This window comes from Bos javanicus, chromosome 24 (genome assembly GCF_032452875.1).
Source record: "Bos javanicus breed banteng chromosome 24, ARS-OSU_banteng_1.0, whole genome shotgun sequence".
In the NCBI taxonomy this organism is placed as follows: domain Eukaryota; kingdom Metazoa; phylum Chordata; class Mammalia; order Artiodactyla; family Bovidae; genus Bos; species Bos javanicus.
In genome coordinates this window covers 57,325,155-57,350,225 of record NC_083891.1, presented here as the reverse complement: position 1 = coordinate 57,350,225, position 25,071 = coordinate 57,325,155, and the positions used below count along the sequence as shown (strand labels likewise).

The 25,071-nt window shown below is 43.6% G+C and overlaps 1 protein-coding gene across 6 annotated transcripts in view; it reads right to left on the bottom strand.

Annotated features, from left to right (window-relative positions):
- NEDD4L (NEDD4 like E3 ubiquitin protein ligase) overlaps positions 1 to 25,071 on the bottom strand; it is a 381,755-nt gene that overhangs the window by 162,707 nt on the left and 193,977 nt on the right. For 3 of the 6 annotated variants that reach the window (XM_061400317.1, XM_061400318.1, XM_061400319.1), the window contains exons 3-4: positions 3,898 to 3,979; positions 1,122 to 1,160 (exon numbers count right to left, since the gene is read on the bottom strand). In XM_061400317.1, the coding sequence (XP_061256301.1) occupies positions 1,122 to 1,160; positions 3,898 to 3,979 (121 nt within the window). Of the gene's footprint in view, positions 1 to 1,121; positions 1,161 to 2,459; positions 2,545 to 3,897; positions 3,980 to 25,071 lie in introns of those variants that run through there. The other 3 variants (XM_061400322.1, XM_061400324.1, XM_061400325.1) reach the window with 1 other exon arrangement.

Here is a 25,071-nt window from a genome sequence, read left to right as displayed (position 1 = left end):
AAGTAGTTTGGAGTATTACAAGTGGAAAGCTGTATCTGAGAGTGAGTTACGGGCCAATAACACCTATCTGCCTCCATTACATTTTCGGTCTTTCACAAAGTAATTTAAAAATGTATCTGGTAGTGAAACAGTGTACAAGCCCGTGTGTCCCTCAGTTTCAGTAGAGGCTAGACATAGGAGCTTACCAAGTATTCAAATATCAATGCCATATTTTAGCTCTGAACATAATAGAAAACAGATGTCATATATAGTGATCTATGTTCGGAGCACATAAAATGTATAAAATACTGTTGTGACTGAAAGGAAGAAATCAGGACCATTATCATCAGTCTAATGGCAATATTGTGCTTTGGGAATCTATACCACTCAGAAGATCTTATCTAGAATACTTCTGGAGGTAGAGTATTTTTAATAACACAGCTATTCAGACAATTAAAATTAATTCATCTTGAAGAGAAAAAAACATACTTTCCATTAAATAACTGAGCAGCTTAATAGTTTCAAAATTTTAATACCAAAAAAAAAAGCAATGACCACATAAACTCACTGAAAAGTAATTTCCATTAATTTACAGAATTCAGTCATTTCTACAAGTAGCTCTTCTAGATATTAAATATAAAAGGTTGAGGAAATTTTACCTAATTTGGTGATATTTAAACTTCAGATGTAGTTTTATGTTACACACATATGCTCACACTTAATATCTGAATTGTAAAAATTTTCTTTCCAAATTGGAACGTGATTAGTAAATTTCAGGCTTCTTTTTAATCATGCTGCTTCTATTGAGCTTATACCTCACTGAAACAATTAAGCTACTGTTTTAATTTTACTTTATTTTTTAAAGAAAAATTTGCATAGGAAAGCTAAACTTTGCTATTTGGATAACTTTCTTTTTGTTTCCCTCAAAGATCCCCAAATGAAACAAGTCCAGATTTTGTTACCACTAGTTATAGCTTTTAAAAATTTGGGATACACTAGAAAGCTACCCAACCTTTTCTCATCTTAAAAGGAATCTCAATAAAAATTTAGTAGCTGTAACTGAGTGAGTCTGTTGAGATAATATATCAGTCTAGTTATCAATAACAATTATGATCCCTCACCCCAAGAAAAGAAAAACTTACTCTAAAATAAAATTCTTCATTCCACTTTGGGTTCAGCGTCTGGAAGAGAAATCATCTTGTAATTTCTTTTACAGTCTTTGGAACGTTAACAGTTACTGGTACAGTGCAGTCCACATATTTGCTTAAACTTTTTTTTTTTTTCCACTAAAAACATAGCTAAGAGATTTTCAAAATGGCAATTAAAGAAGCACTTAAGTTATCTGAGACTATTCTATACACCAAACTAGATGGGGAGGGGATGTGTGTATGAAACGGATAAGAAACCATAAATTTCATGCCATCAACCAGAAAGAATAATGTCAGACGCCTACAAAGAGCCATCACCATGAAAGTCAAGATATTCTTTAAGAAATTAACATTGATATAATTATTCAATAAAGAAGAAATGGACTTTTTTCACTTCCCTCAACCTGCTACAAATCTGTTTTGGAGAATCATGAAGCAGGTGGCAGAAGGGTGACGGTATTCACTATTTACACAAATACTGAAATCTAAAGACTATTTTATAAAGAACAATATTGATGATCAGATTATATAACATGCAAAAACTGCCCGTTATAAACTGAAAGTGAACTCTTTCTCCCTAAATAACTAGGTTTACAAATATTCACCTACCGATGTACTTCAATCCTCTTCTCTGTCCATCCACACCCATCCATCCATCCACCCATCCATCCATCCACCCATCTATCTGCCTGGCAATCCACATAAACATACATCCTCTGGAAGACTACATATACACATGTGTTTGTGCATTTGGACAAGCATTATGCTCTGAAATGAACACATCTCTCAAAAACTGTATGTAAAAATGAGACTGAAAAATCACCCCCTCACCAAGGACTACAGAGATTTTTTAAGTTAGAATGATATTTGCCTTTATTCATCTATCTTTCTGTAAAAACTAGTGCAAGAAACAGCAAAATAATAACAACACAAAGCATCATAAAAAACAAGCATAGGATGTATACAACACTGAAATGGCATTAAAGAAAAAAAGAGTCAGCAATTTCGCCACCCACAGCTCAAGGGGGAAATCTAACCCTAAATAAAAGGGGCTCACGCTTCTAGTTCCGGATGGAGCCTGGGATGGAAATGAGTGAACGCGAGCAAGAGGGAGGAAGGGGAGAGGTGCTTGCAAGCTCGGGGCTGCGGGGGCTGCAGAGGGCCAGGAGACCCACTTCGGGGAGACGCGGAGGGGGAGAGGCAGAGGACAGGTGGGGTCGGGAGCAGACAGGTGAGGCCATAGAACGCGTGCAGTGCCAGGCACCCGCCCACGAGGAGCAGAGGATGATGCAAACGGTTCTTCAACACCCCGCGCCGCACAGAAATACTAACCGAGCCGGGCACACAGCGCAGCCCTCTCCCGTGGGGCGGAGGAGGGGGCCCTCGCCTCGGAAGGAAACGCGGTTCAGTGCCCCCCGATCGCGGCTCCGGTTCTCCGCTCCTTCTGCGTCCCGCGGGCAACCAGGTCCCCGGCTGCCTCCCCCGCCCAGCGACAGCGCCCAACAGGGAACAATGGCCTCCGTCCTTCTCAGGAATCCTCCCCACCCATCAAAATACCGGCCCCTGCTCTCCAAACTCTCCAGATTTTCAGGGCCAGTCGGAATGCCAGGTGGGAGACACGCTAGACTGCTGTCTCTTCCTTTCACAAAATGACCTGGCAACAGACCCCGGGCGTCTGCACAATAGCAGGAAGAGTTACCATTTTTTAAAAGCCCTCGCGCGCTCCAGGAATTGCTTATCACTGGGTGTATTAGATTGTTTACCCCACAAAGATAGGAAAGGAAAAATAACGGGGATCCATAAACACTACTGAAGCACAGATAAGAACAGTACTTTTGGTAGAAAACATGCACCTTCAATAAATGCCCCGAATATTCTGGGGTATTTATTTATTTGGGGGTAAATATATGATTTAACAGATACATATAAAAACATGAAGTAGATGTATTAAGATATAAGTATAGATATAAATCTATGTTCTAATGTATTTTATAGATGCATATAAAAACATGGAAATATGAATTAAGGTATAATTATGGAAACAAATCTAATGAGCTCATGCATGTAAAATTTAGAAAAGTGAGGCATACATACACACATACACATACAGTTTTATTGTTAATATTTTTTATTTGTTTCCATGTAGCTAAGCAAGTATTTTGCTTCCTTTGGTAATACCTGTTTTAAGCTAAACCATTCCCGTTGTTGCTACCAAATCCACAAGCCACTCCATTTCATTAAATATATTTTAAATGGCTTTAAATTTCTTTTCATAAACTAACGAGTCAACAAGAACAAATCCATGTTTTGCTTTATTCTTTGCAGGGAAAAAAACTGCTACTGGTAACAATGCTTCTTTGAATACTGCTTTTATAGTAAAAAATCCATCTGCCAATCCAGGAGATATAGGAGACCTGGGTGTGATCCCTAGGTTGGGAAGATCCCCTGGAGGAGGAAATGGCAACCCACTCCAGTATTCTTGCCTGGAGAATCTCCATGGACAGAGAAGCTTGGAGGGCTACAGAGTCCATGGGGTCATAAAGAATCAGACATGACTGACCATGCATACACGTAACTAAAAGCCAAAACCAGTGTCTTAGATTAATATTGAAAAGTTTGATCTCTGCTGAATTTATAGATTTCATACTAAGAGAGGTTTAAAATAAAAATACTGCCAGCTTAAAACAAAAACATCTACAAAGCTCAAAGACATAATTAAATCAGATTAAATTATGACTTAAATGATGTTTAATTAAGGATGGGCACTTACCTTTTTAATTGTTTTTGTTTGTACCAAAGCAAGTTCCCGATTCTCATCCGCTACGTACAGTGAAAGTTTCACGTATGGATCACTGCAAGAAAAAACAGGATTATACTTTTCAATTTAAGAATACAAAAAAGAAAGCAGCCATAACCTAACTGAAAATGCAAAAATGTCAGTTAGTGACCCAGTTTATGTAAATGTTACAAACTAAGCAGTAACATTTTCAGCATGCTTACCAGGGAAACATACTGAGAAAAGTTCCTGACCAAGGATGTTTATTTAAAACCAAAACTAACATGAAACTCGTATTCTAACTTTAAAGATCACCTTCTCTATTATTAAGTTAAAAGAATTAATTTGCTGTAGTTTCTTTTTTCTAAGCATATTCAGATTCTGGAAAGATTATAATTAAAATAATTAAAAATTATTAAAAGGCATATAAAATTTGTCCAGATTAGCAAAATCTAGCTCAAAAATTTAGTTTGCATCTTATTTTTATTCTGATTTCCATTATGTTGGTAAAAATTATTTTTCTTTCAGTGGAGGTAAAACAGGCATTGTTTATCTAAACCAACAAGTATCACCTTATAGAGTAAAAGACAGACACATATATAAAAAATTAAAGCCCAGTAAGTCAATAAGAGAGTTGCCCAAAGTTACAGACTGCAGTAAAGTCTTTTTTTTTTTTTCCAGTTAACTTTCTTTTTTTTTTTAATTTATTTGTAATAAAGTCTTGATTAAATTTCAGGTTTCCTGACTACAAGTTCCAGAGTTCTAATCATTTCCTTGGGAAACTAAAAACTTTTAGCCAGAAAGTATACTGAAAGGATACTTAATGTGGATTATCTACTTAGAACTTGGTAAATCCACTCATCGTATGTTCTAGAGTTGCTCATACTAGGATAGCTCAAATCTAGTTAAGCTAAAAGAATCTGGGATCCAGGGTCTTCTGTTTCACACTTGGAATCCTTAAAATCATAGAAAGGGCCTTCATGTATTCAATCCCCAAATTTTCACACATCTAATTATCTATAGCCGATAATTTATTTTCTTCCAATTTGAGAATTATCCTTTAGTAGTTATACACTGCGGAGAAGGCAATGGCACCCCATTCCAGTACTCTTGCCTGGAGAATCCCATGGGTGGAGGAGCCTGGTGGGCTGCAGTCCATGGGGCCGCTAGGAGTCGGACACGACTGAGCGACTTCACTTTCACTTTTCACTTTCATGCATTGGAGAAGGAAATGGCAACCCTCTCCAGTGTTCTTGCCTGGAGAATCCCAGGGACGGGGAGCCTGGTGGGCTGCAGTCCACGGGGTCACTACAGGTCGGACACGACTGAGCGACTTCACTTTCACTTTTTAGTTTCATGCATTGGAGAAGGAAATGGCAACCCACTCTAGTATTCTTGCCTGGAGAATCCCAGGGACGGGGAGCCTGGTGGGCTGCCGTCTATGGGGTCGCACAGAGTTGGACACAACTGAAGCGTCTTAGCAGCAGCAGCAGTTATACACCGTGACTATTAACTCTTATTTTGCAACATCCAAGGTATTTCTAAAGATTATACGGAGCATTGTAAAATGCTAAAACATTGGTTTTTATTCTATAGCTCAATAAATAGGCTGTGAGGAAAGAGAAAGTGACAAAATGCAAAGTTTAGTACTAACAGAACTGTACTTGATATCCGAAAGCCAGAAATCAAGAGTCAGTGAAAAATACCGTTGGTGTACGCCTGTAGTATTTATTGCTCATAAAACGCATCTTAGTGGAAGCTACAACACATCTCCTTAAACACAAAAAAACCCACAATAGAATTTGCTCTGTTATATTCTGAGTAGATATATATATATATATATATTTTAACATTCTGGTTTAGAAAAAGGTATTAGTTAACCCTCTGTCACTTATCCATAAACCATAGATACTTTTTCACTAAAGGACATCTGACCAGACACACCTACTCCTTCTGATCTGGACACACTCAGCCTCAGAATAAAGACGAATCAAGAGCCAGGATGTAATCTAGGTTTAAAGACCCCGAGACCATCTTCCTAATCAGAGTGATGGTCTGGGCGATGATCAGGAGATTATTTCTAGGGTCAGTGTTTCTCTGGCTTTAGCATATGAGAATTGCTGGGGAAAAGGGACAGTTTAAACACAAGAGTGCTTGGGCTCCAACCCCAAGACCCCACAAAGGTCTAGTAGGTCTGGGGTGGGATCAAAGAACTTGCGTTTCAAACAAACACCCAGTGATGCTGCTGCTCGGGATTCAGGAATCACACTCTGAGAACTACTGCTCCACATGGTATCTGAAAAGAGTATTTCCCAGCTATAGACACCAATTTTCTATTTCCAGCCACCAAGTTATTGCTAAAAAGAGCTCACGGCCTGCTATCTCTGTTATCTCAAGAACAGCTCCCAGTCTGCCACAGAGGTGCACACACGCTCACACACACACACAGTCCCACATTATGGAGAAGACCATGACCTCTGCTGACCGCTGTCTCTTCCCTCCATGCCCCTTGGCTTTCATGATTGCTGCCTGTTACATAACTGCTCTAAAGAGCCAGGCACTCACTCTGATGGGGCATCCACCTTCTTCCTCTAATCACCTCCTGACCTCAGTTTATGCCCCCTTGAAGAGTTCACAGTGAGGGACACATGCAGTTGAGGGTGTGGCCTCTGAGTCTGGGACAGTGTCCCCTAGCCGTGATGAGGAAGGCTTGTCTGCGTCTGTCTTGAGTGTGCATCCAGGCAGAGGCAGGTGCTGGGTGACTACCTGAAGGTCTCACCAGGAAACTTCCTGGAAGAGAATTCAGGGTGAAGAGAGAACCAAAGGCCAAGGTGTGGGAGCTGGAGAAAGGAGAGGAGGGTGCACGTTCAAGGGGACGGAGCACAGGGCTTGGGTAGGCTGCTGGAAGGACAGGGGGTCCAAGAGCCTGGGGGTGGTGGGAGGGAAGCCCTGCCCAGGGGCTCTCCCTTTCCGATGGCACAGCTGCACCACCGCCATCAACACGTGTCTACAGAGACCACACTGCCGGCACGCTAGTGCTAGTGAGCTGGGGAACCGGTGGGCAACAGCGAGGACCGAATCATCAAAGGTCAACATGGACATTCATGCATAAAGAAGATACGGCACGTACACACAGTGGGATACTGCTCGGCCATAAAAACAAGAATGAAATGATGCCATCTGCAGCCAGCATGGATGCAGCTAGAGATTATCATACCAAATGAAGTTAAAAAGAAGGACAAATACCATATGCTACCACATATATGTGGAAGCTAAGCTATGAAACAGAGTCAGCGACGTAGAGAATAGACCAGTGGCTGCCAAGGGGTGGGGGTGGCGAGGGGTGGACTGGGAGCTTGGGATTAGCAGGCGCACAGTGGCACATCCAGGATGGAGAAACAAGGTCCCACTGGGGAGCACCTATGGGTGCACATATATCCCTATAGAACCTATATTCCTATATACCTGTATTCCTATAGAATGTAGGAACTATAGTCAACATTCTGTGATAAACCAGGAGGGAAAATATGACAAAGAAGGTACGTATATATCTATTCTAGTTGTCATGTATGGATGTGAGAGTGGGACCATACAGAAGGCAGAGCACCGAAGAATTGATGCTTTTGAACTGTGATGCTGGATAAGACTCTTTGAGAGTTCCTTGGACAGCAAGGAGATCAAACCAGTCTATCCTAAAGGAGATCAACCCTGAATATTTATGAAGACTGATGCTGAAGCTGAAGCTCAAATACTTCAGTTCCCTGATACAAACAGCTAACTCATTGGAAAAAGACCCTGATGCTGGGAAAGATTGAAGGCCGAAGAAGAAGAGGGCAACAGAGGATGAGATGGTTGGATGGCATCACTGATTAAATGGACATGAACTTGGGCAAACTCTAGGAAATAGTGGAGAACAGGGAAGCCTGGTGTGCTGCAGTCCATGGGGTCACACAGAGTTGGACATGACTGAGTGACTGAACGACAACAATACGCACACACGTATATAATTGAGTCACTTGGTTGTACAGCAACACTTAACACATCATAAACCAACTATGGTGGTGGTGGTTTAGTTGCCAAGTCGTGTCCTACTCTTGCGACCCCACGTCAGGCTCCTCTGTCCATGGGATTCTCCAGGCAAGAATACTACTTCACTTAAAAAATTAAAACTTTTGTAAAAGATAGTTTAAAAAAAAAAAAAAAGACATTCATGAATGGCCCTTAGCTCAGCTGAGTGAGGATAGCACTTTCCCATTTCACCAAGGGGAAGGCTGGAGCAGAAAGGTGCGATACGGACAGGGCATCAAGTATCAGAGAATGAGCAGGGAGATGCCAGCGCAGCCTGAGCAGCCGTCAAATCCGCCTCAACTACGAGCACAGCTGGAACCAGCACCACCATCCCCGCTACCACCAGCCCAGCACCCAGCCGCCGTCAAGCATCCATCTGCACCTGGCCAATACTCGTATGTAGCATCTCACTCCACTCCCACCATAAGCTTCTGAAGCTGGCACATGTTTCAGATGAGAAAATGAGAAAAATCAAGCAGCTTGTCCATGGTTAAAAAGGAAGGGAGGAAATGGGAAGGAACACAGGCATCTTTGCTCCAGGATCCAACCCTCTGAGTGCCTTCCCTCAATATGCTACGCTGACCACCAACAGAGCTGCCTGAAGAAATGTCGAGGGGCAGGAGTTCTCAAAATTCTGCTGAGTTGGAAAACCTTATGTGCTGTAACTGCCATTATGACCTAATCTGTATCTTACTTATTTATTCATTTGGCTGCACCAGGTCCGAGTTGCAGCATGTGGGATCTTTAGTTGCAGCATTCGAACTCTTGGTTGGGGCACATGAAATCTATTTCTCTAACCAGGGATCGACCCCAAGCCCTCTGCATTGGGAGCTCAGAGTCTTAGCCACTGGACCACCAGGGGGCTGCTTTAGCTAGCTTATCTTATTTTCTTGTCCAACTCTGGTTGGGGGAACAACCAGACTTGGGCGGTGTCTTTACCTTTAAGGAAGATCACACTTTTGAGATCTTATCTCCTCCTCAACACTCCAAATAACCAGCTGCGTGACCTTGAACAAGTCACTTGAGTGCTCTGAACTTCGATTTCCTATCTCCCAAATCAAGAGGCTTGGACTAAATCAGTGGTTTTCATACGACAGATGCAGCAGAGCCCTAGTTCTGTGCAACTATCTCAGGATAACTACAGGTTAGAATTTTCACCTTAATCTGTCTTATACATTGGTTTTTCATATTAGAATTTTTTTTGGCTGGGGTTCTATAACTTAAAAAATTAAAGCCACTGGACTGGTTAGAATATTCTGAACCTCAGAACAATTAGAACTTACTTTTCTTCTTTCATAGTAACAATAGCCCAGCCCATTTTAAGAAAATATGGACCAACTTCCTGAAGATAAACTAGGAAGAGAGAATAAAACTCTACTCTCTCCATCAGGGCATGAAAGGTGAAGTCCACAGCAGTGAGTATAAGAAACCACTCCTGATCATCACTTCAGTTCAGTTCAGTCCCTCAGTCATGTTCGACTCTTTGCAACCCCATGGACTATAGTACCCCAGGCCTCCCTGTCCATCACCAACTCCAGGAGTTTACTCAAACTCATGTCCATCAAGTCGGTGATGCCATCCAACCATCTCATCCTCTGTTATCCCCTTCTCCTCCCACCTTCAATCGTTCCCAGCATCAGGGTCTTTTCAAATGAGTCAGTTCTTCGCATCAGGTGGCCAAAGTACTGGAGTTTCAGCTTCAGCATCAGTCTTTCCAGTGAACATTCAGGACCTATTTCCTGTAGGATGGACTGGTTGTATCTCCTTGCAGTCCAAGGGACTCTCAAGAGTCTTCTCCAACTCCACAGTTCAAAAGCATCAATTCTTTGGTGCTCAGCTTTCTTTATAGTCCAGCTCTAACATCCATACATGACCACTGGAAAAACCACAGCCTTGACTAGGTGGACCTTTGTTGGCAAAGTGATATCTCTGCTTTTGAATATGCTGTCTGGGTTGGGCATCACTGGGGTGATATTTTATACATGTTACCCGCTTCTAACACCTTACGTACCAGGTATCGAGAACACATCACCTGGGAAACAAGCAAAAGAAAAGCACGAGGTGTGGGTGTGCCTGGGGCTAGGCCGAGGAGCAGCGAGCCTCGTCACCAGCTTCTCGTTCACTGTCTTCACCTCAGATGACCTTCATCTGAAGGTGATGCTCTGCGGGAGGGGTGGGAGGAAGACTCCAGCTCCCGAGACTTCTTCACACTGATCCACAGAGGCCCCCCGATAAAGGTGGCAGTTCCGGAAGAACCTACTGCCCTCTGAAGGATACTTATCAGACCCTTACTGTCTCCACACCTTTACTACAAAAGGTCAGCCAAATCCCAAGGCTGATGGTAGGTTATGCTCGAGGCTTCCCTCCCCCTTGCTGAGAACACCAGGTCTAGGAAAGACACATAAAGAAGCGCGTCTGCACCTTCTCTTATGGGGAGTAGATATAGGGTACAGCTGTAAGGGTAGAGGGTTCTGGTTTTTTAATGTTACTTCCTATATACTGAAGATTTTTGTTGCTTTTATTAACCATTAATACATAATACTTTTATAATTAGTAAAAAAAAAAAAAAATCTGGAAGGGCATGGAGGGAAGTAGGCAAGACGACTGTGGGTCTCCTCCATTGGTGCTTCTTCATCGGTGCCTGTGACCATCTCCACTGGAGTCTCCAGTCTCAACTTCACCAACTCTCTAAGTGACCTTCAGACAGTCACTTAACGACTCTTAACTGCAGGTGGTTTGTCAATGAAATGGGAACAATTCCTAACTCAGAGTATCACTGTAAGGATCAGAGGATATTATGTACTAATATTAGTGCCCACTTCACCAAATACGCAGTATAAGCGCCCCATAAATGACAGCCGTAACTGTGATTCTTTTTCCCTCTTTCAAGACTTCTGAGGTTCTCTGTTGCTTCTTCGAAGCCCCTTGCTCCTGAGGTGATGGCGGATCTGACCTGACACGGATTACCTCATAGTATAAATTGGTGCCAAACACAGCACCTTAAGTACTCCGTGCCTCCTCGTGATTCATGCTTGTGGAAGCCCTAAGGGGATCTGGTGGAGATGAGCAAACTGGTCGTCTTATTTACAACAAAGCTCATTGCAGTTTACTCTTGACAACCAGTTACTGGTGTGCAGTACAGCTCGGGCCTGGCATTAACATTCCTCTCTACGAAGCTCGATGCTGTGTGGATTAGAGAAGACATTCTTTTTGTCAAACCTTTTGTTTTCTCTGCTGCATACTGAAGCTATTGAGGTATTACCTTCTTTCTTTTCAGCTCTTCCAAGGAGACAAACTGATATTAGGATTCAAATAGCATCCTAGTACTAACTGAGTAGGGCTTCCCTGCTGGCTCAGCAGTAAAGAATCTGCCTGCAATGCAGGACATGCTGGTTCAATCCCTGGGGCGTGAAGACCCACTGGAGAAGGAAATGGCAACCCACTTCAGTATTCTTGCCTGGCAAATCCCATGGAGAGAGGAGACTGGTAGGCTACAGTCCATGGGGTTGCAACACAGTCGGACATAACATCGAATAAACAACAATACAGTAACTGAGTACTTGCTGTATTCCAGACAAGGACACAGGCATCACAGATAGAAGACACTGGCCCATCTGAATGGGGCACAGAACCTGGCACACACTGTGCCAAGTACTCTGGCACTCGACACTTATAATATAAAGACTGCAGGGCTACAGGCCTGTTCTGATCTTAACCAGGTGCCAAGAATTCAGAGACGGGTCTCATTCTGCCTTCGCGGCCACTAAGCAAAAACAGCACACGTGAGGTCATTTCTCAGGCAGAGGTGGAGATAAGACTTGCTGGGTTCCCCATTGCTCAACCTCCCGGGCCACACTCAACAAGGACAGTTAGGCCTGATGTGTCCCTAAAGGGGTGACCCCCCCCCTCCATCTGAGTCACCCAAGTGCTCTATGATAAACCGCAGAGTGGAAAGGCGAGTCCTGTTGCACCGATTACTTGCTCATTTTTTGCAGACTGGTCTTTGATGAGACCGAGGTACTCTTTTCAAGGAGGCAGGGGAGTGGGGGGACCGGGGAAGAGAGGAGCAGGGAGCTGCCTCCACTGGCGAAGCGCTCTGGGGGTTAGGTTCAGGCTGCACCACCAGGCCAGAACGGTGGTGCCATGTCCGCCAGCTAGAAACCTCTCCTTCCGAGAGGCTGGACTATTACGAGAACAGTGAGAACAGGTTTCGTTTTTCAACCATGCCTCCTGTGGGAGCACTCCACCATCACCTGAAGGAAGCAATCATTCTTTCCCATAAAATGAAGTTGCTTAATATGCTGCCGGGACAGTATGTAAAAACATCCCGTCTTTGTTCCCTGTGAGCAAAGAGCTGAGTCTAACTTAGCATATTACATAACACTGTAAGTCAAATTTATTTTGACTACCTGATGTATGATACACTAAAACTTAGCTAACCCAGAGAAAATTTCATTGGAAAACCTGTATTGCTGAAGGTTTCTGCATACCTTTCCACTTTTACTATCACAGTCAGTGTTACATAAGTTACTAGTATCTGTAATAAAGAAATAATGCAAGACACTCACAAACCAATAAGGAAAAATGTTAGCTAGAAACCGTGAGGTAATAAATCACATGAATATAGGCGATCATATAAAAATGGAAGTTTTCATCTAACAAGGGGCCACAGATTCAAAAGCTAACACTTTCTAAAAAGAGGCAGACATATTAATACTCTACTACTGCAAAAAAAATTATCACAAGTTTTTCTAGAAAGCAATATGGCAGGAGGTATCAAACATTCAAAGAATTGGTGCCTTTGATTCAACAAATCTATTTCTAAGGATTAATGCTAAAGAAATAATCAGAGATGTAGGCAAATATTTATCTGCAAAAGATACTCATTACAGCATCATATATAAGAAAAAATTAGAAGCAACTTTCCAGTCCAAGAAAGAAGTGATTAAATAAATTATGGTGTAATCATCTGCTAGAATGTTATAAACCAGAAAATCGTCATTTCAAAGAATATTTTTCATTGGGAAAAAATAATCATAGTATAACATTAAGGAATACGCACGGTCTAAAACTGTGACTAATTCTATATATATGCAAAAGTAATTGAGAAAAATGGAGCTAAAGTTAGTCCTTCTTTCTAGATGACAACTTTATGAATTATGTTTATTTTCCTCTTTGGGGTTTTTATTTTTGCTAGATTTTCTACTGTGAGCAAGTACTACTTTGATAAGTACAAAAATTATGAAAATAACAATAATAGTTACATATGTGCTTCAACTATAATATACTCTTCAGCAAGGCATGAAACCTTGTAATTTCAAAGTTAGCCTACACCTTAATAAAAAAACCCAAAGAGCTTCAGATGTTTTTTCCTACCCAGAAAATTGCCTTAAATGGGTGACTACTGAAGATTTTTGAAAGAAATATGCACATACCTTCCAACCCTTGACATTTACTGAAAGGCATGAATTACACTCTGAAATACGTCACTTGTCACCAACACTGACAGTAAGTTGCTCTTAAATATGTATGACCTTTCAACAAATGCCAGAAAGGAATGGGTCTACTACAGACAAATGCATTTTTAGTTTTGTCCAAGGGAGCTCAAGAGGCATTAGAACTTTATATTGTAGCTTAGGTGGAGGCATAATCCTCCCAGACTTGAAAGCCACCGTAATCAAAACAGCATGGTACTGGCACAAAAACAGACGTGTGGATCCCTGGAACAGAACAGAGAGCCCAGAAATAAACCCACACACCTCTGGGCAACCAGCCTTCACCAAAGGAAGAGAGAATCTACGATGGGGAAAAGACAGGCTCTTTGCAAGCAGTCCTGGGAAAGCTGGACAGTCGCATGTAAATTAACGAAGTTGGAACTCACACTACACACAAAAATAAACTCAAAATGGCTTAAAGACTTAAAGATGTGACACCGTAAAACTCCTAGAAGAGCACATAGGCAAAACATTCTCTGACATAAATTGTAGCAATGTTTTCTTGGGTCAGTCTCCTAATGCAATAGAAATAAAAACAAAAACAAACATATGGGACCTAATCAAACTTACACACTTTTGCACAGCAAAGGAAACCATAAACAAAACAACAACCTATAGATTGGAACAAAATATTAGCAAATGATGCGACTGACAAGGGCTTAACTCCCAAAATATACAAGCAGCTTATACAACTCAATAATTAAAAAAAACAATAACAAAAAATGAGCAGAAGAAGATCTAAATAGACATTTCTCCAAAGAAGACATACAGATGACCAACAGGCTCATGAAAAGATGCACAGCATCACTGATTATTAGAGAAAAGCAGATCAAAACTACAATGAGATATTACCTCACACCAGTCAGAATGGCCATCATTAAAAAGTCTACAAATAACAAAAGCTGGAGAGGGTATGGAGAAAAGGAAACCCTCCCACTCTGTTGGTGGGAATGTAAATTGGTGCGGCCACTGTGGAACCAATTTTTAAAAACTAAAAACAGAGTTGCCATATTGATCCTGCAACCCTACTCCTGGGTATATATTAAAGAGAAAACTATAATTTGAAAAGATCTCTGTACCGCAAAGTTCATAGCAGCACTATTTACAATAGTCAAGTTACAGAAGCAATGGAAACGTCCAGCAACAGACGAATGGATAAAGAAGACGTGGTGCACACACACGGAATACCGCTCAGACAAGAATGAAGTCATGCCGCGTGCAGCAACATGGATGAACTTAGAGGTCATCCTACTAAGTGAAGTCGGAAGGAGAAAGACAAATACCGTACGATATCACTTACCTGTGGAATCTAAAATATGACACAAGTGATCCTATTGACAGAACAGACCCATAGACATAAAAAACAAGCGTGGTTAACAAAGGGGAGGGTGGGTAGAGGAGGGGCAAATCAGCAGACGCAAACCACTCTACACAGAATGGATAACAAGGGCCTATGGCGTAGCATGGCTTCCCTGGTGGCTCAGTGGTAAAGAATCTGTTTGTAATGCAGGAGGTGTGGGTTGGCTCCCTGAGTTGGGAAGATCCCCTGGAGAAGGAAATGGCAACCCGTTCCAGTATTCTTGTCTGGGAAAGCCCATGGACAGAGGAGCCTGGCAGGTTACATTCCATGGAGTTGCAAGAGTCGGATACGACTTACTGACAAAACCACCATCACCACCACTGTATAGCCCGTGAGCTATATTCCATATTCTGTGATGAACCATGACGTCGAAGGATATGAAAAAGAATGTATGTGTGCGTATAACGGAATCACCTGACACCAGAAGCTAACGCAACACTGTATATCAACTATATTTTGACTTAAAAAACAAAACAAAACTACAGTTTGGGCATATTCTGTGACGCTGCTGAAAAACACACTTTTGGATATCTCAGGAATGATTCTGTTGTCTGGAGCAGCTGGTGGTTTACTTCATCCCAGCGCCTTCCCCGTCACCCAAGGCTTGAAATGGCTGGTCAGGATGAACCCTCTCCTCATCCCTTGCCATCTAAAACAAGGTTACTCAGTGGTCCAACCCTGGATCCCAGGGACTCACGGGGAGCAGGGCGGGGTGGGGAGATGGGAGTACTGCAAGTGAACTGCTTATCTCTGACACATATTTACACAGTTCTGTTTATGTCTATGTAGATATGCACCAGCTCATGAAAATATTTAAGCTAAAACAGTTTGCTTTTTTAAACAATTTTAATTAAAACCAATGTATTCTTATCTTCTGGTAGTATAAATATCATTCAGTAGTATAAATATCATTCATTCATGTCCAGACAGCCGTCAAAGGAGGTTGACAGTTGTGATGTGCCTTTATCTCCAGCATTTTCTCTTATGTGTTTTTCCCATGTATGTGCAATCATAAGAGATTAAGAAAACACTTTTCTTTTATGCTGCTGCTGCTGCTGCTAAGTCGCTTCAGTCGTGTCCGACTCTGTGCGACCCCAGAGACAGCAGCCCACCAGGCTCCCCCGTCCCTGGGATTCTCCAGGCAAGAACACTGGAGTGGATTGCCATTTCCTTCTCCAATGCATGAAAGTGAAAAGTCAAAGTGAAGTCGCTCAGTTGTGTCCGACCCTCAGCGACCCCATGGACTGCAGCCTTCCAGGCTCCTCCATCCATGGGATTTTCCAGGCAGGAGTACTGGAGTGGGGTGCCATTGCCTTCTCTGTTCTTTTATGCTAGTAATAGCTTAATAGAGCCAAGAGAGATAGCAACTCACAAAGTCCTAAGGGAACAAGGCACCCAGAAACTGCTCCCTTATCAGAAATTGTTCAGTAACTAATCCCTCAATAGAGTGTCCATCATTACAAAGGACTGTGGTAGGCACCAAGGGGGAAGGTCAAAGAAATGGGGGGCGGCGAGGTAAATAGATATAGAATCTGCCCTCAAGGAGGCTGTCTACCCCTGCTCCAGAGAAACCAAAGTCAGACAAGAGTGAATGCGTGTAACGCAGAGGTCACCTTTATGAAAGTTGGCTAGGCAGACATATTAAGAATTCAAAAAGTCATAAATTTTTATGATTTTTCTCAGATGATCTGAAATGCAGGGACAATCTTATGAATACAAACAGCAACTTGCAGTGTTATTTATTAAGTGCTTTCTAACTGCAGAGTATTGTGCTTGGTGCCTTATGTATACATCATCTCGAGTCCTCAGAATGACCTGGTAATAAGCAGCCATGAAATTAAAAGACGCTTGCTCCTTGGAAGGAAACCTATGACAAACCTAGACAGTGTGTTAAAATGCAGAAGCATCACTTTGCCGACAAAGGTCCGTTTAGTCAAAGCTATGGTTTTTCCAGGAGTCGTGTACAGATTTGAGAGTTGGATCACAATGAGGGCTGAGCTACAAAGAATTGATGCTTTCGAACTGTGGTGCTGGAGCAGACTCTTGAGCGTCTCTTGGACTGCTAGGAGATCAAACTAGTCAATCCTAAAGGAAATCAAACCTGAATATTCATTGGAAGGATTGATGTGGAAGCTCCAATACGTTGGCCACCTGATGCAAAGAGCTGACTCATTGGAAAAGACCCTGATGCTGGGAAGGACTGAAGGCAAAAGAAGTGGGCAGTAGAGGATGAGATGATTAGATAGCATCACTGACTCAATGGACATGAATCTGAGCAAACTCTGGGAGACAGTGAAGGACAGGGGAGCCTGGTGTGCTGCAGTCCACGGGGTCTCAAAGAGTCAGACACAACTCAGCGACTGAACAACGACAACAAAGCAGGATGTTAGTAATCCCCGTTTCACGGATGAAGAAAGGACGATGTGCTCATACATATGTGCACACGTGAAATGCCATGGAGCCGTTACAATGGGATTGACGAAATACTTGATGTAGTTGCCTGTGCTCTGTTTACAAAGAAAATTTAAAAAATATAATCAACCTATATTAGCAAATAAAATTAAACTATAAAAGCAAGCAAACTTACTGCATTATAAACATATCAAACTATAAAATAGTGTTTATTGCTGCATTTACAAGACCATGAGTGATTTTTTTTTCTTCCTTTCATATCTCTCTATACTGCAAATGATGGGGATGGTCACTATTTAGACTGGAATGCTGAGGCAGCGAGGTGATACAGCTGGTCCCATGGCCAGCCTCTCCCCGCCCCCTGCCCCAGTGAACTCCCACTGCAAGTGGTCCCCCAAAACAGCAGCAACCAGAAAACTCAAGTGACACATATCATACTTATGTCAATATAGTAGGGAGGGGTAGAAAGCACTTCCAACTTTAACATAAACCTCTAAGTGAACAATCGCCTTCCTTTTTAAGTAACAGAGCAAAGACATCTCAAAGAGCCTTTAAAGAAAGGTATATAAACACCAAGTGGAGTAAAAACAAACGCCCTTCCTTAGCATCCCTGTTACGTATCCTGTGGGTGAAACACGCTTCATCGCCACTGCAACAGGGTCTATTTGTGGGGCCACTGAAGTGATGTTTAGTCACCATGTCAACACTGAGCATCTCCTTTATCATCCCTTTAGGGGTTTTTAAAAATCCACTCTGCCAAAGGCGGCCCCAAAGTGTTCTCCCCCATGAACAACTGGAGGGGGGAGCAATTCAAATCATTCATTTATAAGAGAAATGATCCATTTTCCAAACTGGTTAGAAGAGACTGCACGAAAGCATATCTTCTGAAAATGTAGTTCAGAAATACGTCACATGACATGCACATCCTCAAACCACAAGCACACAAACAGCAATTATTCAACCACTTGAGTGCTTATGAGTGAATGGCCAAAAGTAGCGATTCATGAAGAGATGTTGTAAATGTGGATTTCTCAAATTAGAAATGGTACAAGAAAGTTAAAACCACTTTGGATCATTTTCTCATGGCATATAGTAGTCCCATCTCTTAATATGCAATAAACATTACAGACATCATGGAAATCTTTGGCCAAATGAGATCACTATTTCAAATACTACAATTATACATGCCATTAATTTCAAACTCCCATATGACAGTTCAGAGGTACTTTTAATCACTTTCTTCAACTTTTATATGAATGGTCATGTCTGTTACCTTCCCACAACTAGACCAGCATAAAGTGGTAGATAATAACCTGAACCCCTAAGACCCTTACCTCAAGGACTGTGGAAACTATAACCATAGGAATGTGTACACAACTATAACCAAAGGAGTACGTACTTGTATTCAGACCAAAAATATAGAGAGCTCAAGTTCACTTTATATAAACTTTAAATAGTCCTTAAAGGCCCTGGCTGAACAAAAGTCTATATATGAATCATTTCCTCATTATCTCTTATCACAACCCCACAGACACTGTTTCATGAACAGACATTTGTTAAAAAAAAAAAAAAAAAAAAAGTGATTTTTAAACACACACACAATAAAAGAAGTCGTACTATTGTTACTTAAAAGAGCATTTGGTCTTTGTCAATAAATTATTTGTGTGTATTTAATTCATTAAAAAAAGGTCCCAGAAAAATGTCCAATGGGAAATAAGTATACTCACAGGACAATACAGAATCAGCATAATATATGCCTGTTTTCAAATTTACCATACAACTAAATTCATATTTCATTTTCAGCTTTCACTGATGTTAAGTATTTATGTACGTATCCTACTTACTTATGTAACTGGAATAATTAACATAACCCTAAAGCTGTAAGTTTTCAAAGACCAAGTTATGCCTAATATAATTGTAAATTCCCTTACCAAATGCTCCACAGAATTAATTCCTGCCTAGAGAAGTGTTACCAGCTGGAAAATATTCATGTGAAGTGTTTAGCACCAAGGGTAATAAACTTGTAGCAGAAGTGAAGGGGCAGGAATCCCAAGAGGCTGTTCAGGCAGGAACGCTACAGGCGGGGCAAACGCGCTAGTAACAGAAGCAGGAATGAGTCTAAGGAAGAGCTCACTACGCAGGACTCTCCCGTGTCTCCATCAGAGAGGAGCACCTCAACCCTGCCTTTGGGCCCCTGCTGGCAAGAGAATCCTGGGCTGGTTGGTAGTAGGCTTGAATCTAAGGGGTCCTATGGGTGCTGAAGAACTGTGGGACCTAAATGCTCAATCTTCCCCAAAGAAGATCTTAGAAAACCAGAGTCCGAACCTACTATTTAAGCAGTACGCTGGGCTTCCCAGGTGGCGCCAGTGATAAAGAATCCACCTGCCAATGCAGGAAACCTAAGAGACTCGGGTTTGATCCCTGGGTTGGGAAGATCCCCTGGAGGAGGGCATGGCAACCCACTCCAGTGCTCTTGCCTGGAGAATCCCATGGACAGAGGAGCCTGGCGGGCTGCAGTCCATGGGGTCACACAGAGTCGGACACGACTGAGCATCTGAGCATACCATAAGCAACATGTGCTCTAAACTCTAGCAGAAAGAGAGAGGAAATGTGCTCGACCTGGTGGCTGTCCAGGCCAGAGAAGGAAGTCCATGCCGGGCACAGGGAGAACCACCATGTAAGATGTCTTGCGTCGCAAAGAACGTGAATCCTATGACAAACGAGGAGGTTGCTGAGATTTATCATGGAAACGTTTCTTTAAATTCAAGTATAGTTTTGGGGCTTTCCTGGTGGCTCACAAGTAAAGAAGCCGCCTGCTAGTGCAGGAGATGCAGGTTCCGTCCCTGGGTCGGGAAGATCCCCTGGAGGAGGAAATGATAACAATCCACTCCAGTCTTCTTGCCTGGGAGAGCCCATGAACAGAGGAGCCTGGTGGATTACAGTCCACGGGGTCGCAAAGACTCAGACAAGACTTAGCAGCTAAACAACAACAACGATAGTTGCCTTATAATGCTTTAATTTCTGGTGTACGGCAAAGGGATTTAGTTATAAAACATACAACAGTTTGCCTCTGTTACATCCCAACTCCCAATCCATCCCTCCACAACCCACCTTTCGGTAACCACAGATCTGTATCATTGAAACATTCAAATATTCCCCATAAGTGCCTCCTCCCCCTTCTTAGAACAGTCTCCTGCTCACCTTTGCCAGGGACCTGTGGAAGACTTATTCATTCTTATGCTCACTTGGCAGGACCTACACTCTGGTGGTGTTTGCTCACGGTAATGATTAACTAGAACAATCTGGAACACCTCGGCATACCCTCCCTGTTGTATGTGCACTCAGACAAGACCTCCGCTACGACGCAGACACTTGGCTGCCAGCGCCCAGCATCACCACAGCGGCCGGGCTGCCTGTAGAAGGCCTGCAGACGCGAGGAATTCCTGCGAGGAGGTTCTCACTGCGTGCACGCGTCAGGGCCGCCTGGCGGGCTGGGCCCAAGCCCCGAGTTTCTGATGCGGATATGAGGCTCGACCTGATAACCTGCGTTTCTAACAACCTGCTCACCTGGCACCCCAGTTTGGGAAGCACAGAGGTTCTGCCTTGTCTTCCTTCCTTCTCCAGGACCCAGTGCAAGGACCCCATTGAACTCAGTACCTCTGCCAGCCTCCAGGCCTCCATTCCTGAGAAGAAAGGCGGAGTGGAAAGACAGCCTCCTCTCAGCTGGGCATCGAGGGCTCTGCCTGTCCTGCTGGGCTTCCCCTGGCCACTGCCCACACTTCCTGGAATCACAGGAAGGGCAGCTTACAAGGCTGACCTGTAATTACAGTTTACAGTCGGCGCTGCGTTGTTTTGTTCTGTTCGACGTGGGGGGGTGGGGGTGGGAGCCGAGGAAAGGCAAGTCAGTTCTTGTCCATTTTTAAGAACCACCACCTTGTAATAAGAGGACAGTTGCAAGTACCCTGTAATTATAACAGCCCATCAGGAACTCCATTCTAAAGGAAACAGGGTGGCCCTCCCTTGCAATCCAGTGGTCGGGAATCCGCCTGCCAATGCAGGGGACATGGGTTTGATTCCTGCTCCAGGAGGATCCCACCTGCCTTGGCGCAACTAAGGCCGAGAGCCACAACTACTGAGCCCTCCCTCTAGAGCTTTCCACTGCAGCTACACCCTAAAGCCAGCGCTCTGCAACGAGAAAACCCCTGTAGTGAGAAGCCTGCGCTCTGCAACGAGAAAACCCCTGCAGTGAGAAGCCTGCGCTCTGCAACAAGAAAACCCCTGCAGTGAGAAGCCTGTGCTCTGCAACTAGAGAGCGGCCCCCACTCACAAGTAGAGAAAGCCCGCGTGCAGCATCAGAGACCCAGCACAGCTAACAGTAACTAAATACGTGCTTTTTAAAAATAAAGGAAATGAGGCAAGGGGACAAATTCTGAGGCGTGACCCCTCATCAGTTTGTTCTGAGTCTGGTGGACAGTGATATCCACTCATTTAAAAGTCAAACCAACTCAAACTTCTTGCAAACATACATTCGTGGGACGTTCCTGGCGGTCCAGTGGTGAAGACTCTGAGCTTCCAATGCAGAGGGCTCAGCTTGGATCCCTGGTCAGGGAACTAGACCCCATGTGAAGCACCACACACACACACGCAAAAGATACATTCATAATTGCTCTTAATTATATTTCTTTTTTTAAAAAAAATAAACTATCTCCCTCCACTCTCCCAATTTATAAAGTCAGTAGCCTAAAACAACAGGTAAGCAGACACCAAATCACACTAAATCACCAAGGATTCCCCAAGTCACCATTCTGACTCCGAAGTCCATCCCTTCGTTCACTTCACCTGTGCCCTCAGGATGCAAAGAAGCAACGCTGTTCCAGCAGGACTTTGAACTCGATGCCAAAGTGGAACCAACACTGAGCTGCGTGGAACTAGAAAAGAGGGCGAATTCTAAGGCAGACGACTACTCAGGGAATTCAGCCTTTATTAACTACACAGGGAGAAAAAGATACTTTTAATTAACTGTGGAAGAGCCCTGGGTTCTCAGAGCACAGACTGTTTGACGTCTGCTCTGGGTGCCAGGAGGGTCTCGGGACCCCTGGACATCCGAAACAGACACTGCTGAGACCCCCGTGCTGGGTGCTCAGCCACAAAGGTCTCCAAGAAGAAGCTGCCATGCAGATGAGTGAACAACAACTGGGCCAACAGGGGCCCACTTTCCTGGGCAGGCAGGGCACGCGGTGAGAGAAGGAGGAGTGCAAGGACAGCTCACCAGCTCCTGCACACAGAAGTGCTGAGCTCTCACCCAAGCGTTCAGTACGTGCCAAGCACTGTCCTAGCCTTCTGTACGCTCCTTCCTTTAACGTAGCTAGGAACATTCTAGACTTCTCAGGGATGGGATGATAGTGATACCAGAGGTACCTCGGGGCGGACCCTGAGCCCAGTTCAGTTTTCACTGTAAGACTGTCTTTCTTCTCCCGGGCAAGATTTCTCTGAGAGGAAGGCATTCCTGCCGCAGAGGAGGCTAACACGAGACATGGCATGGTCTCGAGAGGTGGCCCAGGCGCCAGCCACTCAGCGAAGCAGCTGCCGGGCCATCAGAGAGTCAGGAGGCCAAGGTCTTGAAACTGGCACCGGCCTGAATGCAGCGAGAAAGGACCAGTGAAACCGCTCCCCAGGTTACGGGCTCCATTGGGTCCCCTCAAAGTGGTGTGAGATCCTAATCCCAGAGCCTCAGAATGTGACCTTATGAGAAAAAAGGGTCTTTATAGAGATAGTTAAGTGAAGGGGAACTCATTGGGTCGGACTCTAATCCAGTCTGACCGTACTCTCAGAAGCGGGGAAAACCCGGGCAGACGCACACACTGGAATGAAGACACAAGGGAGACGACAGCCACGTAAGAGGAAGGATGCTAACAAGGACCGCCTCCAACACCAGAGGAGAGAAACTCGAGGAAGGTCTCCCTAACCCTGGGGACAGCATGGCTCTGATTTCGGATCTGCAGCCTCCGGAACTGAGACAATACAGTTCTGTTGTAAGCCACCCTGTTTGTGGCACTTCACCCTGGCAGCTTTAGGAAACAAGGCATCCTTTACTGGAAACCCTAGGGGCCAACTGTGTTCCAGAACTTCTTTCTCATTTTAGATGGTCCTGACTATTCCAGTTACTGCATAACATCCCCAGTGGGGGTCTGGGGGGCAGGACCCATCACCAAATATGTATAAATACTTGTATTATGTGTTTTACATAAAACCAGAAATACTCTCAAGTCCATTGAGGTCAGGTTTTGCCACCAAATGAGTTTCCTACAAAGCTACAACAACGTTTTCTTTCCAGGGCTTTTTGGATCTTTGAACTGCATGGGATTATGGACCTGTACTAAGTTCGATTCCTGGGTCGGGACTATCCCCTGGAGGAGAGCATGGCAACCCACTCCAGCATTCTTGCCTGGAAAATTCCATGGACAGAGGAGCCTGGTGGGCTATAGTCCATGGGGTCTCAAAGAGGTGGACACGACTAAGCGACTGAGCACACATACACACTAAGCTGTAGAACAACACTTAAAATATGTCGATGCCACCTTGCCCACCACATTCAGACTGCCCTCCAAAGCACAAAGAACTGCCTATGGAATCCTAGAATTGCTCCGGCAAACAAAAAACACTTCCCCAACTCTCAAATAAATTGGCCAAATATTTAAAGTTCTGTCTTCAAGGCTATTAAACACACAAACAAACCACCAGAGACTTGACCTTTCCATGATGGTGAGTCCTGCACAACATCACCATAAGGCTTTTTAGAAGAGAATTTCAGAAGAGCAGCAAAAGCAATTTGCTTCACAGCCTTATGACCGGAAGGAAAAGCTACAGTCAACTGAGGGAGGGCTAGCTTATGACAAAGCCCCGCCCCAACGGCAGGAAGATGAGCACCATGCAGCACATGTTCCCAGTTACCCAGACAGACACACGGCAGCTCCTCACATCTGGGCCTCCAGGGCCCATGTGCTGTCAAGAAGAGAATTTATAGAAGAACTGAAGTCTTCATCAACAGTAAAAATCTTGACTGATCTCCTCACCAGCATGAACAGCACATTTTCAAAGCAGGATGAACAAGGAGATTTTCCCCTGTATTCAGGTATTTAAAAATCTTCCCTTCAGGTACCATGTTGGATGAGACTGGATACCAAAGGATCTCTAAAGAGAGGCTGGGGTAGGTTCTAGAATTACAGAAGCTGTGTTTCGTACCCACACCATGCCCACCTTGTCAGGGTGTTATAGCTTATGCTACAAGAAGACTATGCTTTATGGATATATGTGTTTCTCCCTGTCCCCGTGACCCTAAAGGAGAAAGTACCAAATCATCATGGCCTGATCTGATCTGAAGGGCACCGAGGACAGATTACGACAATCTACACAGAATAAATCTACATAGAATAAAACACAATTTTCCCAGAATAACTATGGAGGTCAGATCTCTGGTATACTGAAACTTGTTTCACTTTTGCCCCATGCTTAATCCATCACTGATGAGAGACGTCTTAATACATCTTTTGTTACCTGAACGTTATTGACCAGAGACGTTTCAGTACTCACCTACATAACAAATTGCTGGCCATAAGCACTAGTTTCTGCAAAACAGGACACGTCAGTAATGAGTTAAGAATTTCTATTAGGCAATAAGTGCAGAATCCAATTAAACTACCTTGTCAATAACAGCCATATGTGTTTGAGTCCCCAGATACATCAATCTACCACCTTCAAAGTTAGCCCACTCACGCCTGGTGCCTACGCACTTATGGGAGATCCCTTCTCTCTCCTCCCCTTCCTCCTGTGGAA